We start from the raw sequence: 18,006 nt of genomic DNA on the forward strand, positions 1-18,006 counted from the left end.
CGTACACACACACACACACACATATATATATATATATATATATATATATATATATATATATATATATATATATATATATATATATATATATACATACACACACACACATATATACATATATATATATATATATATATATATGTATGTATATTTCTTATATATATATGAATTTGTTGTTGCTATAGTTTAGTTTAGAAGGGAAAAAGCACACAATGGAAGAATGTATGGCTTGACAAGAAAAAGCTTTTATTTTAATGGTGCTTTAAAAACAATCTAATTATATAGGCAATAAAAAATGTTTTCCTGTAACTCTCATTGTTAACTTGCAGTACTTCTTTTGGTAGTAATGATGGCAGAACAGATGCAGAACAGTGGATGTTTGCTAACATACAGCTGCTTCTCTGTCCTCCATTTTGATAGGAAAAAACAATCATTCAAAGAAAAACAAACTTAGGAGCACATAGCAAAAACTAGAAACAAGTATGTTTCTCCCCATGTCTGTTCTTGGAAAAATTATCTTTAAAAGCTCTGTGAACCACTGTTAACCTGCCTATCAGAGCACATGTGCTGAATGGGTTTTCAGGTGCAAAGCCTTTCAGGCTTTCTCTGGTGAAATAAATCCAGTTTTGTTTTGTTTTTAACATGTGGTAAAGGTTACTATTTGGAAAGAAGTGCTCCCACTTGAGAAACAAGGAAGAACCAAGGCAAAGGATGTACTCTCAGGGCCGCATGTGTCCCATTTCATAGTCCTCTTGGTAGTGTTGGCGCTGCTGTTGTCTTCTCCTACCTACAAAGTACCGATATCTCAGTGAGGGTTCAAAAAACATGTCAGATGTGAGAAAACAATGCTGCTCTTTTAATACACAATCAAAAGGATGAGGACAACATAAACAATCATGAGCTAGGAATGCTTTTTTCATTTGCTCTCTCTGATGCATGCCTAAAGAGGATTGATCAGATTGAAAGTCTGCTTTATCTAACAAGAATAAAACTGATTTCAGGGACCCTAAATGTATGCAACCCACACAGCAGTGGCACAGAGTTTAGCAATGATACCCCACAGCAAGAAGCTCCTAATCCATCTCAATGGCAGCTGTAATGAATGGATAGATGGATGGACAAATGATGTACTGCACCTGGCAGAGGCTTTGGTGGCAGCAGTCTGGGGTTGTTGCTGGGGGTGTGGACACTGCAGACCTTAATGAAGCCAGCCATTAAGATAATGAAAAAAAAGCCCATCAAAAGCATCAACCACCAGTGAGCCTGAAAAACAGAGGTTACATTAAAGGACATCTAGATTCAGGAGACAAACACCACGTGCATTGTGTTTCCATATGAATTAGCGTTACTACGCTGACGAATATTGAATGTTGGCTCCACTGGAGAGACACTTACTACTATCCACTCTGTAATATTCTCATAGAATTCTAGATCGAAGATGGATTTAAGAAGCCTTGCTAGAGGTCCATCAGTATCCGCCAGACGACACTTCATGAACACATCACAGTAGCCCTTGAAGTCGTTGCAAGGTGAGCCAGGCTGCAGAATTATGACTGTCTTGTTGAAGTATCTGGCCCACTTGTCTGAGCCTGAGCTACTGCAGGTAGCAGGGTTCACTGAGGGCAGAAGAAGTGACATTAGACATGTTAACAATAACGCAGTCTTTTAGCCTCAAAATGACAAAGTTAGGCTGATATTATGTCACATAACCTCCGCTAAATATTACTACTGTGTCTGTCACTCACTCTTCTCCATACAGCAGACGTAGCACAACTCGGCTGCCTCATCCTTGCCGTCATCGTTGCTGGTACAGGTGCAAACCTCCAAATTATACTTGTCACAGATGGAACCCGAGCACACCTGACCCAAACAGGTGTGTTAAATAATTTAACATAAAAATACAATGTCAACAATTATGGAAAACACACATGGAACCGCAAAAGAGCGGTTCATGGTACCGTACCCCACTGATGCAGACTTGTGTTTCTGAATGGCAAGAGGTTAAGTTTTTCTTTGGTTCTGAGGCAGGACACAAAGCGGTAGCTCCATTGCACCTTCCCTCCATCGCACACTCTGACTCCAGTCTGCATCTTTCATTTGTGCCCTTAAATGAGCACTCTGATGTGCAACACGGACCCTGGCTGGGACTGCATGATTAAAAAATTTCAATACATGTTAAAAACATTGATTTTTGTGCACAGTAATCTCCTCATACAAATTTTAGAACTGTACACATGCACACTCATCACATCTCACCTGCACAATTTGCCAGGTTGTAGTTGACACTTTTTGCCCTCCTCCTCATTGGCGCTGTAACAGCAGATATCCTCACACTCATCACTGTACCCACAGTCACACTGTTCTCCAGCTTCAACAAGTCCATTACCACAGATAGGCCGACCAGGTTCTGTAAACACCAACAGAGCATGATTAAAGTTTTTCTCAAACACAGAGAAGGACTAATGTCTTTATCAGATAGAACTCACCAACAAAACAATCATCTTTCTTTCTCTGCAGAACAGCACTTATGTTTCGGATGCTGCAGGGGGAGAACCTGTTGTTGTTGAACTTGTCTCCTGATGTGGCACTGGCATACATGATGTAGTTGCCCTGCTCTTTCTTGGACTGTTCGCTAGACCTTCCAGGGATACACTCAATCCCAGAGTCATGCTGTGAAACAGCAGTCCAGTAAGCAAACAGAGCAGACAGATTATTCAAGTAAAATTTTGTACAGCTAAGAAAGAGAGAGGGGAGTGAAATGAAACATATCATAGTGCTTACAGGGGATCCAAAGTTGTGTCCAATTTCATGAGCAAAGACGATGTGGGAAATCTTTGAAGGCATGTGGAAGGCGTAGTTCCGGACAGTGATGACACCAGTATTCACAGATAACATCTCTCCATCTATGTATGGTGTGCTTTTTGCACAAATGCTTCCAGCACCTTTTGTTGCAGGAAAAGAAAAAAGAATACAGTAGAATGGATTCCACTCAATTTATATTAAGAGCAATGCTAATTAACTGTCTTTGTCATCAAGAAGGATTTTCAGCTTCAAAGTAAAGCCTGTTGATTCCCGATGCGAAAAACACCAACACACATATAAAGACGTGACATATATTGTTAGAAAATGCAATCACTTTAGAGAAGCTATGTGAAATACTAAAGAAGCACTATGCTTAAAAAGACAACAACAAGTCTATCATCTTACTGATCTCAGGTCATTCTGACTAAACCATGTAAACTATTACATCCTTAACCCTTACAAGTCCAACGCCATTAAAGCTCTAAACAATATCTAAACAATATCCTTTGTGATGATCTGACTGAACCCCCTCAGTCACATCATCACTCTGAAGTGGGCCAACAATTAGCCAACTCCTCTACATGGATGACATCAAGCTCTACACAAGTAATGAGCGAGAAATCAACTCACTGATCCTCAACACCAGGATCTACAGCGACGACACAGGGATGTCAATCAAATTAGACAAATGTGGCTGGATGGTATGTCAACATGATCAATGAATAATGTTTTCATTTCATACATTTCGTACATTTTGTAAAATCTGCGATAAAATAGAACTGCTATGTTTCAATTCAGCAACTTTTGAGGAGAAATGGTTTGTTGGTGGTATATTGACTAGTCCCCCTTATGTACATGTAACTGTTTTATAAATACATTTATTTTATATATATGTTTTTTTTTTATGAACTTCCCCAAATTTTATATTTACGTTGTTTTTGGTTCCATGATTTGGTTGTGTTTCGGTGGGGCAATTATTGGGGGTGCGCACGCCCAGACATCCTCGTGCTGGAGGTCTCGAGAAGGGTGAGTCGCACTTGTTCAATGCTGCGGAAACTTTTTGTTAATACATTCTTCATTTTCATTGTTTTCTACCAGCGGATGTGACTTCGTAGTAAATAGACGCTCATTTTAACAATATTCCAGCAAGACAGTAAGTGAAGTGAAGAGTTTAGTATAAAATTTTTGAGACAGATTCATGTATGTCTTATGATATTGTTTTGGCTCATTATTTCGTTACGTTTGGTGTACCCCTCTACAAGATACACTTTCCAAAGGCTTTTGAAGGGACAATGCAGAGTCAAACCTCACAAGACAGACCCAACATTCTGTTAGTGTTGCAATATTGTAATATTTCAAACAAACATGTTTTGAAATTCTGTTGGTAATTGCTCACAACAAAACACAGTAAAAAGTAACCATACAGATAAATAAATTAGTAGCAAGCACCAGGATGTATTTTGAACATAATTTTTCTAAACAAAGAAATGAATCAAACAACATCAATAACAGTAGATATATCTGTGTTTTATTGAACAGGTTTTGTAGCTGACATGTTGGACCTCACATTTGACAAAGTCTTGGTGGACCCCATGCCATACACAAATGAGATGTTGTCTATTCCTGTCCCAGAGAATCTGTCTGCCCAGTATGAGCGTCTGGACAAGTAGGAGGTCATTGCCAGCTACATGACCAGGTTCAACTGAGACTCAGTCTAAATCCACGTTACTGGCCTTTGTCTTCAAGAAACTCTCGTCGTATGCAAAGGACCACTCAGGCTGGGATGACGACCCGGATTCTGCACCCTAAGTAGCCCCAGCACCAGCCAACAAAGGTGCGATAGGCCAGATGTTTGCACCGTCTACAGAAAAAAGACACAAAATTATTTAAAAATCATGGTGTCGCAAATACAATGTATTGAACTTTGTTGTACCTATATTTGTAATGTGTTACTGCCTAAATGAAGATATGCCTGATGAAGCATAATAAGACATAACTGTAGTTTTTATTCTGTGACATTTTTCAAAGAACGACTTACAGATGTATTGGTCTCAGATGTGAAGGGCCATACTCGGCCCTCAGTACATGACCGGCCGTTTGTAGGGTGTACACGTTTAGGTACACAGGCTGGAACCCAGGATGTTGAGTCATGCACGGAACCTCATCAACCTCCTGCAGACGGCTCTTAACCTACAGTGAAAAACATGGTAAAGGTCATTTGAATTTATAGTTGTAAAAGTATCCAAATAGAGACATAACTTTGTGGTTTAGCTGTGAGCTTGCTACTTGTGGTATCCAAATAGCAGATGTTTTCTGCTCCTATTGGTATCCGTTCAGTGTCCACAGGAACACTTGTACAATAAACAGAAGGTGAAGACATCTCAAAATAGAGCAGATAAAGGCATCACTGCAATATGGCTACATCAATTCACCATTAACCTGGTGTGATGGTGACAGGTGTTAGCTCTGTGTGTCTTGTCACAGGACTGCCTTGAATATTTAGCAGCTTAGTAACGGGTTAAACCAATGTGATGGAAAAATAAAGTAACTTATCCGTGAGCAGAAGCTAGCATTAGCTACATGTAATAACTATCAGAACCACCATCAGACTTTACGGTCACTTATAGAAGTGCAGGAACATTTTAGCCTTTAACGTCTGTATATATACACAACATACAAAATACATAATAAGACAGATATGACATTATTACTGTGCTATAAGAGGCGGGAGTAGAAAAAAAAGTAGCTACCGGATGATGCTCCGGTCCTGTGATGACGTAGGTTATACAACAAAACACAACACAGAACCAACTAAGTAACGTTCACACGTACTAACCATCCAGAAACGTCCTGCAGCCGCACAGTCGGTGTTTCTTCAGGAGCCCCCGCTTCTGGGTCCGACTCAGTCATAAATGTACGACGACACGATGGGTCCTCCGAACGCCATAATGATAACAAATGTAATGCCGGTCAGTGTCCCGTTAGCCTAACGGTCTCCTTCAGAGGGGCGTGGCCCAGGTGAAGGAGGCGTGGACCAGCGGAGCTCATTAGCATACTACAGCCGGAGGCCTGAAACGAAGCGTTTTGTGAGTAGCTCAGATGAGCGATTTTGAAAAGCTGATATTTAGGACCACAGATCACTTTAGGTCAAAATATTTGGAATACAATCTAGTTGGACATCTGGCAGCTGAATGAATTTAAGTTAAAATTACATAATATGGGACCTTTAAAATCTGCACCACATTAGCAGCTTCTGCATTCAGTGGTCACGTGGGCGTCACACGTCACTGGGGCCAAACATAGCTTAGCAGCCATAAGAAACAATGCAATTCTAGACGCGATTAACACCAAAAGTATCATGGTTACCTGTGCGGTGAACGGTTGTGTCAACAGAACAGCAAAAAGGCACGACTTTCAAATAAATTCACTGTGGAATTAATAACAATTAGAGTCCAGTCCAAAAATAATAATTGGCGGTTAACTCAATGCTAACATAATATGGACAACCCCATTGACTGGCTAGTGCATTAGCATTTTTAGCGCGATACCTTCCCAGAAGGTATTGTAAAGAACGACAGGTCCTTGTTTTCGCATCTTTTTGCTGTTCTGTTGACACATCCGTTCACTGCGCAGGTAACCGTGATACTTTTGGTGTTAATCATCTCTAGAATTGCATTGTTTCTTATGGCTGCTAAGCTATGTTTGGTCCCAGTGACGTGTGACGCCCACGTGACCACTGAATGCGGAAGCTGCTGCGGTGCAGATTTTAAGCTTTTTTGACCAAACAGATGATGCGACACACAAATATTATTTTTCTATTATGTATTTATATGACACTTAATATTAACTTTACTGTCCGTTTAACAGAAAAAGAAAAGCTTTAAGAAAGATCTGTTCAGTGTTTTACATGTTTTATATTTGGTTATTTTTATTCTTTTATTTTGACCTACTTCTGTTTGTGTTGAATGTCATTATTTTATTGTTATTGGCATCCTCGTGCTGGGGGTCTGGAGAGAGGGGCATGCCAGCGCTACCCCAGCTCTCATATGATGTGCCCCACCTTTTTGCGTTACAGAGAAAAATAAAACACAATGGATCTGCTCCACGTCTCCTTCGGTTCTTCAGCCGTCCACAGTAATAAAGTTATCACCATCATTATAAATGTAACAGGCCAGTTAAGGTCGGTTATATAAACTGGTGCTGTGACCTTTCAAGGATTCAACTGATCAGCCGCTGTCACCGTGGAGGTATTGTGTTGGAAGACCAGTGAATCCGCATCATCAGTACCAGTGTTTCCCTATTTTGGTTGAAAATTATCCGGTGAAGTTTAAATTGTGTCAAATTTTGTTTTTGTTTTTTTTAAAAAAGGGTTTAATGAGGGAAAATATTCATGTGATTTTGATTTTATATTAAGAATATTCAATTTCCAATATGGCCAGTGGACGTGGATGAAGACTTCATTTAACAAATTCAGGGTCATGATTGTCTTTTGAATTACAGTTGAGGAGTTTAGGATTGAATAGAGTGATGTGTGCATCTTATTGAGGTCAACTGATTAGAAGAGACACAGTTCTAGAGTTTTTTGGTCATTATTATTTAATTAATACTAGTACAGTGTGTATGGTTGTCTGGATTGTGTACCAACCTGAAGAATCCCCAAGCCAAGCCAAGCCAACGACTCCATTATCAAAGTCCCTGTCGGTGAAGACATATGCCAGACAGTAGTCATCGTGGTTCTGTTCAGAGTTAAGCTCCAAAAATTTCTCCACTCCAATGTTGGCAAAGCGAAAAGGATTAGTTCGGTCTTTTTCATCCTTGGTCGTGTTAATCTGTATACATGAGAAACAATTTTTGAAGGGGAGTAAGAAAGGATAAAGATCCCTACTGTGAGAAAAGGAAAAAGTCGTTCCTGTATAAAAACAGAAATATTCACAAAAAGGAAGAGTACAGACTACAGAGTAATCTTCATGTCTTAAAATACTAGGAGCATGAACCTTTTCGTGTGAGCCAAAAAAACTGGTTGTGTGACACACTCAAAAACCGCATTCACCTGAGCTTCAAGCCACTTTTGGGTGACATTCAACTTACCCTGATCCTTTTAACCATAAAGCTAATATTACGAATGCCCATGAAGTCCGTGGCCCTGAAAATACTGTCCACGGCTTTTACATGGCTGGAGATCTGCAGAGAAATTGATCATTCACATTAGAAGTAATGCATATGCAGCACGGTGCAATGAAAACATTAGAGGTTACCATCTCTGAAAAAAATAGGATTTTACAGACTTTACATCTGCTTCAGCAGACACAAGAGCTGGGCTTGCACTAGCCATTCGCCACTTCGCCTTAGGCAAAGTAAATTCCATATGGCTACAAGGTTTTAGCCTGTGTAGCCACAGTGGCATTATTTTTAGGAAAAAAGGTCTAAAACTTACAACTTTTTTGGACTCGCGAAAATCCCCGAGCGATAACAAGAAAACAATAGCATGCTGCTATTTCCGCATGCCGACGGAAATAGCCGAAGTGACGCGAACGCTCCCGATCATTAAATATGCACTTGGGTCATGACTGCCTCTCGCCCAATAAAAAAAAAAACTAGGGCTGTCACTTTAACGCGTTAATTAGATTAATTACGTTGCAAATTAATGTGCTATAAAATTAACGCAATTAATCGCGAGTGGCAAGTCAATGCGAAAGCATTTTAAATTTGACCCATTGAGGGACCCGTAGGCTGCAGTGACGTCACTTCCTACCTAGTCAAAACCAGGGTGACTGACAACAGAGATGGACGCGACACAGGAGAGCAAGGCAAGTCCAATCGGACCTTTGGGTGGAAAGTTTATTTATAAAGGAACAAAGACGGGACTATAAAACAAAAACGCAGTGATTCTGCGCTGCCAATCTGCGCTGTAGACACTTTCGTCAGTCCGCCCCAGGGCAGCTGTGGCTACACACGTAGCTTACCATCACCAAGTATGAATGAGGAGTGAATGAATAATGGAACCCCAAGTAAAGCGTCTTTGAGTGTCCAGAAAAGCGCTATGTAAATGTATCCATCCATCCATCCATCCATCATCTTCCGTTTATACGGGGTCAGGTCGCGGGGGCAGCAGCTTAAGCAGGGAAGCCCAGACTTCCCTCTCCCTAGCCACTTCGTCCAGCTCCTCTGGGAGAATCCCAAGGTGTTCCCAGGCCAGCCGGGAGACACAGTCTCTCCAGCGTGTCCTGGGTCGTCCCCGGGGCCTCCTCCCGGTAGGACGTGCCCGGAACACCTCATCAGGGAGGCATCCAGGAGGCATTCTAACCAGATGCCCGAGCCACCTCATCTGGCTCCTCTCGATGCGGAGGAGCAGCGGCTCAACTCTATGAGTCCCTCCCGGATGACCAAACTTCTCACCCTATCTCTAAGGGAGAGCCCGGACATCCTGCGGAGGAAACTCATTTCGGCCGCTTGTACCCGGGATCTCGTTCTTTCGGTCACGACCCACAGCTCGTGACCATAGGTGAGGGCAGGAACGTAGATCGACCGGTAAATCAAGAGCTTTGCCTTTCGGCTCAGCTCCTTCACCACGACGGACCAATACAGAGTCCGCATCACTGCAGACGCTGCACCGATCCACCTGTCGATCTCCCGTTCCATCGTACCCTCACTTGTGAACAAGACCCTGAGATTATGTAAATCTAATCCATTATTATAATTATTATTGTTATTATTATTTGTACCTTTTGTAAACGAGAATTTTCATATCACCGAAGCAGCTCCAGCCTAACATATCATTTAAATGTAAAACATGTCAAGGACACAGAGTTGAACGTTAGCGTACCCTTTTAAAGGAAAAGCCTGTTGGCATCTTGCTATTTAGTTGCCTTATTTAGAGGCATGTTATACTACAGTATTCATTTTGAGTTGCTGTGTTGAGTCAGCTTTAGTATTCATTTTTGATTGAGAGTCTGCTTATGTGCCTATTTGAGACTCAGCCTTATTTTATTTCTGAATTTTATTTATTTTATTTTAACTGTATTCGTATTGCATTTTTGAGAAATGCACCTGGTCTAATTGGTTTGCTGATGTGCTTGGCCTTTTTTCTTTTGAATTTCATTTATAAAGCACACTTAAACTATAAAAATGTGGAAATCTTCTCTTCTTGGTGTATTCTATTGATTAGTCATGCACTACAATTTTGTAATGTCCTAGAATTCAAATTCTTTATTTGGGGTCTTTAGCAGGTATGAGATTAAAATGCGATTAATCAGATTAATTACAAATCCTGTAATTAATTAGACCAATTTTTTTAATCGCCTGACAGCACAAAAAAAACAGGATTCTGTTTTTACAAGCTAAACTCGCAAATTGGTGAACGACAAGGCGAGGACGATCGATTGAAAGAAAATGAGAATTGAGTGTTTTATAGTAAATTTTTCATTAAATTTCTAATTGAACAACAAATGGTGAATGCTGAGAGGGGGTAGGAGTGGTGACAGACCGATCAGAAGGTAAATGAAAGATATTATCAATAGGTTTTTGTAGTCTTAGATTTTTCATCTCTAGAACCGGCAGGAATAGTGGTAGTGGCTCAGTGGTAGAGCAGATGTCTTGAAGACGGATCGCCCAGCCATCGGTGATTCAAATCACGCTCCCACCAGGACTTTCCTCAGAGTGTGAGCTGACGGTGGGAGACGTCAGCTCACCTCCCAGCCACTGCCGAGGCGCCCTTGAGCAAGGCGCTGTCCCCCCCCCACTCGTTTGGGGCGCGACCCCCTGCGCGCGACCCGTCACTCTGCCTCCCCCTACTGTTTGTGTGATGTGTTACTAATAGCATGCCTACAGGCCCCCAGTGTGTTGTGTTCAGGGGCCTGTATTCAAAAAAACTGTGTGTATGCATGACTAACAAAAAGAGTGAAGAGTGTAAATATAATTTCCCCACGTGTGGACAATAAAGTAGATTTAATCTTTAATCTTATTAACCAGCGATGCATGTAAATGTGTATTCACCTCGCTTGCTTTTTTTCATGCCTATTTAAAATGAAATGAAAAATCATATTACAGAATTTAAAACTAAACTAAACTATGGCATACCAATGGTGTTGTCTACGTCAAAGTTAAAATGTATCCTAGTCCAAGTAAAACCTACAAGTAAACATTGAATAATATTGTGTATGACTGTATCTTTACATAGTGAATGCAAGTTTTCAATTGTTGAATCTCACATTTATACCTGCATAAAGTAGGATAGAAATAAAGATAGTTAAGCTTGAACTGTTGACTTTAGTGTATTTTTGTAGGTAAACTGAACAGGAGATTTTGCCCTTAGAATGAATCAGAATTCAGGAAAACAACCACATTTTCTAAAAAATTTACCATGGGGGCCCCCCCGGACTCACCAGGTGGGGGAGTACCCCCCACACCCCACTATGACAAGTGGGTTTTACACCCCCCAACAATTGAAAACTTGCATTCACTATGTGAAGATACAGTCATTCAAAATATTACTCAATGTTTACTTGTAAGTTTTACTTGGACTACAAGACATTTTAACTTTGACTTCGACACTTTGATTTTAATAAATTTGATTCTTGGAATTATTCAATATTTTCTTGTTTTACATGCTATTATAGCAAGCCGCTGTTTTGGACACAGAATGTGGCTTTTTGTGGCTTACTCAATTCTTTTACACTGAGCCACAGTGGCTTAGTCATACTACCTGCTAGTGCAAGCCCAGCAAGAGCCTCTTCATGTTTTCTGCGAAGGGTCTCATTTGAGCAGGTCATGGCAGATCTGACTTCACTCAACACAGAAACCTCTTCATGTTTCAGTTCTCGATACACAGGTACATACCTGGGCAATGACAGCCTCCCTTGAGCCATAATATTTAAAGAAAAGGTGGTCAGTCTGGATAAAGAGCTGGCAAGTATTCTTCTCTTTTGATGTTGCTCTCCTACTCCTCAGAATAACAGGACTGTGGGAGATCTCCTCGTCCAATACACTGTTCACTTCCTGAAAAAAATCACAACTGTCAGGAACAAACAAAGGGAAGATGGATTGGGGATAACAAAGTAATCCTTAAGGAGGAGGGAGGAGTGTAAAATAATTGATTAAACAAATACTAATCATTTATGTTTAAAGACTACAACTTTATAGTTTTCATTCCTTAAGCCCTCTTAGTTTAGTTTCATACTGATGACTAATTCATCGAGACAGAAACTAGTTTGTCATGATGACTTTAACAGGTTTAAGGAGGAACATGAGATACGATGATTTTAATGTGACCATTGACCATCGGTGTTCAGTTTTGTGCAGAAGGGGCTTTGTGGTGGTGATGTTAGCACTTACTTTTGCTAGCTCCTTCATTCCAGATTCCTGGAACTTCCTCATCTTTTTAAACACAGCATGGTCAGCACAGCCACCCTCTGCGCCATACTTATGAGGATAATCTGGCAGATAGAGGGGCGATAAGGGAATGATTGTGATTGATAAACTACTACTGCAATATCACAGGATCTATTTCTATAAAGCGATGCAAAATGTTTTCATCAAGATCTTGCATTGATGATAGTGGGATCTGAGTGCTGGGCGAAGCCATCTCCAGAACATCCAAAAGATATGTAGCTCTTAGAGTCAATAAGTAAAGTCGGTACAATGGTACTTACTGATGTCATTCTCATGGTAGATGACAGAGTGGAAGGGTACATCCTTGTCCTTGATGTACCTCTCAGTGGGCTCAACATAATATGTTCCTTGATGAGTTTTAATGAATCCTTCAAAACGCCCACCAATCACAGAGCCATGGGTCAGTGTACCCTTTTCACCTGAAATACAAAAGCAGACGTGGATGAACATAGACATATCTGTCTATGAAGAAATTTTCTTTTAATCTCCTCTTCCATGTTTGTGTGACATCACATCTAACAGATGGTGGAAGGACTGTGGCCGAATTTTGTGTAAAAACATAAAATGTCCTTTGTGCTAAACAATACCAGCAGTACCTGGTCAATTATGAGGTGAGACAATGATACCAATGAAGCTGTTACATGATACATACTGTATGTGGTCAATAAATAAATAGTCATCATCTTATTTTCTTCCTCTTTGCCGCCCGAGTAATGTGCTTTTTGTTATTTTGACATGATATATGAAATCTTAATCTATTGGATGTGTTGAAGCCCATAATGTAATAACAACCGATAATGTAATCATTTTTGGCAAAGGGCTAAGGTGTATTTTTTTTACCAGGCCGCTGCTACTTAATTAGTACGTAACTAGCAGCCAGTTGTTACATTGTTGGTTTATTATGTTTCAAAAAGGACTAGTTCATTAACATCCATTTCTAATCATCGCTTCGTCTGTTGTGATGGGGAGCTGGAGCCTATCCCAGCTGACTCAAGGCATCTGGCAGGGGGAAAACTCCTGGCGCGACACCAGTGCGCAGTGGACAAGTTTATTACATTATCAATTATGTTATCAGCTATTATTACATTATTGGCTTTAACAGGGTGTTCAAGTTACGCTGCAGCAGACAGTAGAACTGCAGTAGTTGGATACGACGGCGCACGGTTGTTCGTATCTACAAATGTTCGTAAGATGGATGCTTCTATCATGAGGACTACCGACTTACAGACATTCGACTGATGATTGTAACTACCTGCACCTGGAAGGAGACGCACATGCACATGCACATGCACATGCACATGCACACGCACACGCACACGCACACACACACACACACACTCACACACCACACACACACACAGGCCTTCTTTGCTTGAAATGTCGAAAGAAATCAGAAGTAAAAGATAATTCAGGTGGATTCCTTGAGATGTTCATAGAAATACAAATAAATGGATTTCCCTTCATGAAGCTGAACCTCCAGCCAGTATGTGGTGTGTGCAATCAGCTGACTTACCAAAGATCTCACCACTGTAAATGTGTGATGTATCTATGGGTGTCTGCTCTCCTGACATATCAATGATGAGATCAGGGGAAAATATAGACGTATCTCTCTTCATCCGCAAGTTGAAGTATCTAAAAAGGAGAATAGGAAAATAATAATGTCATGCTATCACAAACAATGGATTTACAGTGCAACATTTCTACTGAACTTCCTCAAAGTGTTGTACTGGTAGCATCTGTGATCATTGTGTCAGAACACCACATGATTGCTGGTGCACACTTCTGTTCCATAATACTTCTGTCCTGTAATCATCTATCTGTGATGTCAAAGACAAAAAGGTAAGCATCACATGAGGTCCACAAGATCCTCAAGCTTCCCAGGCACCCGATGTTCATAGAAATCATGAGATGGTATTTAATCAAGTTTGACTAAGTAGAACGTCACTGAAGGTCTAGGTGTGAAAGGCATGGCCCACTGCTGATTTCACGTCAAGAAATATCAGGTCAGACTTCATGTGGCTTTCCTGTTGGTGCGTCAGCAGTGTTTTGCACTTCTTTTATCCACATCTCCGTGAACTGAGCAGGGAGCAAAAACGCAATGTATTTATGTGGATGGGGACATTCGCCAACATCTAGACTGGCGACTGTGTGAAATCTTAATCTGTGGGGTGCTAGTGTTACGGTGCTTGACATGGGTTGCAGCAAAAAGAGGAACTATAATTTTTTTTTCTTTTTAATTTTATAAACTGGTTTTGATCCCCGAAGGGAAATTAAGAACGCACTCTAGCTACTGATTCAAACGCATGCATACATTTATATTTGTGACTACAGGCCCCTGTATCACACACACACACACACAAGGGGGGCCTGTAGGCATGCAGGGGAGGTAGAGTATTGTAAATATTTACAATAATTCAAGAAGTTTAGTAAGAAATTGCGGCAAAAAAAACAATGTGAAGGACACAGCTTGTTTGCTCATGTTGAAACTAACCTTCCATATGCATGGAAGTCTAGCTGCAAAGTCTTGTCCTGAGAAGAAAGTGCCCTCTTGGCCCTCTGGTGACTGCTGCGCAGGGTTTCAGTGTCATAGGATACACCTTCATAATGGTCAATATATTTGTTCAAGGGTCTCCCAAACTGACCTGGAAGAGAGTTCAACAACTCATTATTTTTCAATACTTGCTTGTCCAACATCACAGTATTTTCCGCACTATAAGGCTCACCTAAAAGCCTATAATTTTCTCATAAACCTAGTGTGCCTTAGCTCCACTGACGATCACTGAGTATTTTCATTTTTAATGAATCAATGGCATTTACCTGTGACATCTTGTAGAGAGTAGAGTATGACAATGAGGTTGACAAATAACATATTGAAAGCCCCTGTACAACCTTCAACCTAGCTAAGCGACTCAGCTAATACTTTCTCATCCTCTGTGATTTATAAGGTGTCATTGTCCTTTGTAGTTCGTTGGCTCCCATGGCAACTTGCCGGCCCTGCCTGCCATCCAAAACCCGACGTATTATTTATTGTATTGTTACATCCCGCTTCAAAGCTGTGATGTATTGTAATTGTGAGTGTTAGTGTTTTCATCCGTTCGTTCATCCGTTCGCTCATCCGTTCATTCGTCCGTTAGTTAGTCCACCATATATCATGACTACCGTTGCAGACAGTAAATGAAACAAAAAGCAGATTACTCAGGCGCCAAAATGGATGAAAATTAGATGACCTTGACCTTGAGCAACATAAGTCAAGGTCAAATTTCAACTTTTGTACACTCAGGAACCGGATAAGATAGAAAGACGAGGGAGAGGGCCAGTGTGAGTAAGACCATAGATCAAAGCTAGTGCTTTGATCTATGGTCAAAGCTATGCACTACTTTCAGGGTACCCTATCCTACCCTGAAAGTAGGTCAGGGTAAGTCGTGGGATGTTGCAGTGCCTGACTGCCTTGGTTCTAGTTTTAATTTCTTATGTTATTTTTTTAAGTTAGGCTATTTTATACATTGATGCTCACTGAAGGTAGGCTTTATAGCATTTAGAGGTGATATGGTATCATTTATTAATTTATCATTTCACTGTTAATTATTATTACTTGAGCATTCAACTGTCAGCCATGGATTGTTTTCCATTTTAAAGTAGTGTTTCAATACTTTCAAAACTGAATTAACCTCATCAGCACAGACAGGCCAACTGCAACAGGTGATTAAAACAAGAAAACACGGGTTGTCTGCCACAATCATTGAAGTTAAAATTATTCTTAGCCAGCTAGCGAACAAGTTAAATGCCAGAGTACAACTGCCCGATCCGATAGGAATTAGCTCCACTGAGAGTCACTATATCACTGAGTATTTTCCTTTTCAGTGAATCAATGGCTTTTACCTGTGACACCTCGTAGGCCGTAAAACATTAGAATGAGGTTGAAAAATAACATTTTGAAAGCCCCTTTAACCGCCTTTAACCTTGCTAAGCTACTGAGCAAATAGTTTCTTATGTCGTCCTCTGTCACTTATTAAGTGTCATTGTCCTTTGTAGTTCATTGGCTTCCATGACAACCGCCGGCTCTGCCTGCCTACATCCCGCTTCAAAGCAGTGATGTATTGTAACTGTCAGTGTTAGTTTGTTCGTCTGTTAGTCCACCAAATACCTTCGCAACCGTTGCAGATAGAAAGATGAAACAAAAACCACATTACTCGGGCGGCACAGGGGATGAAAACGGGATGATGACCTTGACCTTAGAAAACTAGGTCAAAGTCAAATTTAAACTTTTGTACACTCAGGAACCGGATAAGATAGAAAGACGAGGGAGAAGGCCAGTGTGAGTGAGACCATAGATCAAAGCTAGTGCTTTGATCTATGGTCAAAGCTATGCACTACTTTCAGGGTACCCTGACCTACCCTGAAAGTAGGTCAGGGTAAGTCATGGGATGTTGCAGTCCGTGACTGCCTTGGTTCTAGTTTTAATTTCTTATGTTATTTTTTTAAGTTAGGCTATTTTATACATTCTTGCTTACTGAAGGCAGGCTATATAGTATTTAGAGGTGATATGGTATCATTTATTAATTTATCATTTCACTGTTAATTATTATTACTTGGCATCATATAAAACCTTTTTTGTGCGTAACACAACTTACTAAGTTAGTTTGGTCAAAATATTTCACAAGTCTTGTCAATCTAACATCATTAATCATTTGCAGATATAAATATTATAATGTTGCTTGAGCACTCAACTGTCAGCCATGGATTGTTTTCCATTTTAAAGTAGTGTTTCAATATTTGCAAAACTGAATTAACCCTTAGGGCCCTGACCTATTTTGGCCATTTTTTGGTACCTTTAATATTCGTCTCCATAAACCACATTAAAAATTATATAATATACCCATGCTTGGTATGTTTATCTTCAACACAACTTTAGCTATATGAAGAGATAGATATTATTTCCCGATAACTTGCAATATTGACAAATTGGGCCAAAATCGACAGTCAAATTTTGAAGTTGAAAAATTGTATTTTATTGCAAATAAAAACCCAAAACATGCTCATCAAATTGATTTTGAACTCCAAAAACGTTGCCATAAGCTTCTAACATAATTATATACAGTTTGTGTCACTTGTGCCACTCTTCAAAGGAGTTTTTCAAAATAAGACACAGAAGTAAAATGTTAACATCACGTGACAAAATGCACAAATCGCGAAATAAGAAACTAGTAGCTGAGTTGATTAGCTAGGTTAAAGGCTGTTACAGGAGCTATCAATATGTTATTTGTGAACCCAATTCTCATGTTTTACTGCCTGCAAGAAGGCGCAGATAAGTTTAAAAAGAAAAGTACTCCTAGTGTGTGTGTGATAATTGATAGGATACAATTAAAAAACAAAGTGGGTTCTCTTCAGGTTCTCGGGCTTCCTTCCACATCCAAAAACATGCACTTCAGGCGAATTGGCTAGTCTCAAATTGTTTGTAGGTGTGAATGTGTGCACGCGTTTGTCCTCCATTTGTGGCTCCGTGGTGCACTGGCGTCAGGCCCGGAGCGTACCCGTACTCAGGCCCCCAGTCGGCTGAGATAGGTTCCAGCAGCCTGTGACCCACGACAGTGGAAGAAGAGGGTATTCAGAATGAATGAATGAACAATCAAAAGCCAATCTAATCGGCTGCTGTGTTATGAGTTTTAAGCAATGTCAACCCTTCTCAGTAATGATTAAACCCATGGACAACACTATGACAGCACTTACTGACAAACTGTTCATGTTCGGAACAGACAGACCAAGGACAAAAAATGTATTTGCATTTTTTACATTTATTTAACAAAATACAGTTTTAAG

The 18,006-nt window shown here is 40.3% G+C and overlaps 1 protein-coding gene across 1 annotated transcript; it reads right to left on the reverse strand.

Annotated features, from left to right (window-relative positions):
• Nucleotides 1-719: 719 nt before the first annotated feature.
• On the reverse strand, nt 720-16,120 carry LOC137593657 (disintegrin and metalloproteinase domain-containing protein 10-like). Its single transcript, XM_068312608.1, has 17 exons — nt 16,069-16,120; nt 14,681-14,831; nt 13,703-13,821; nt 12,450-12,608; nt 12,133-12,233; nt 11,638-11,796; nt 7,891-7,983; nt 7,448-7,631; nt 5,290-5,292; nt 2,782-2,942; nt 2,487-2,670; nt 2,257-2,407; nt 1,964-2,147; nt 1,746-1,860; nt 1,396-1,616; nt 1,137-1,263; nt 720-787 (listed from the first exon to the last, which is right to left on the reverse strand). Exons 1-17 carry the CDS (start codon nt 16,118-16,120, stop codon nt 720-722), a joined length of 2,232 nt encoding a protein of 743 aa, XP_068168709.1.
• Between the last annotated feature and the right edge of the window lie 1,886 nt (nt 16,121-18,006).

Source organism: Antennarius striatus, chromosome 1 (assembly GCF_040054535.1).
Source record: "Antennarius striatus isolate MH-2024 chromosome 1, ASM4005453v1, whole genome shotgun sequence".
NCBI lineage: Eukaryota > Metazoa > Chordata > Actinopteri > Lophiiformes > Antennariidae > Antennarius > Antennarius striatus.

Coding starts and splice junctions, on each gene's coding strand:
- LOC137593657 (XM_068312608.1), bottom strand. CDS start 16,120: ATGTTATTTTTCAACCTCATTCTAATGTTTTACGGCCTACGAGGTGTC. Junction 7,632..7,890: donor TTATGGTTAAAAGGATCAGG/GTAAGTTGAATG, acceptor TCATGTATACAG/ATTAACACGACCAAGGATGA. Junction 2,148..2,256: donor CAACCTGGCAAATTGTGCAG/GTGAGATGTGAT, acceptor TTAATCATGCAG/TCCCAGCCAGGGTCCGTGTT.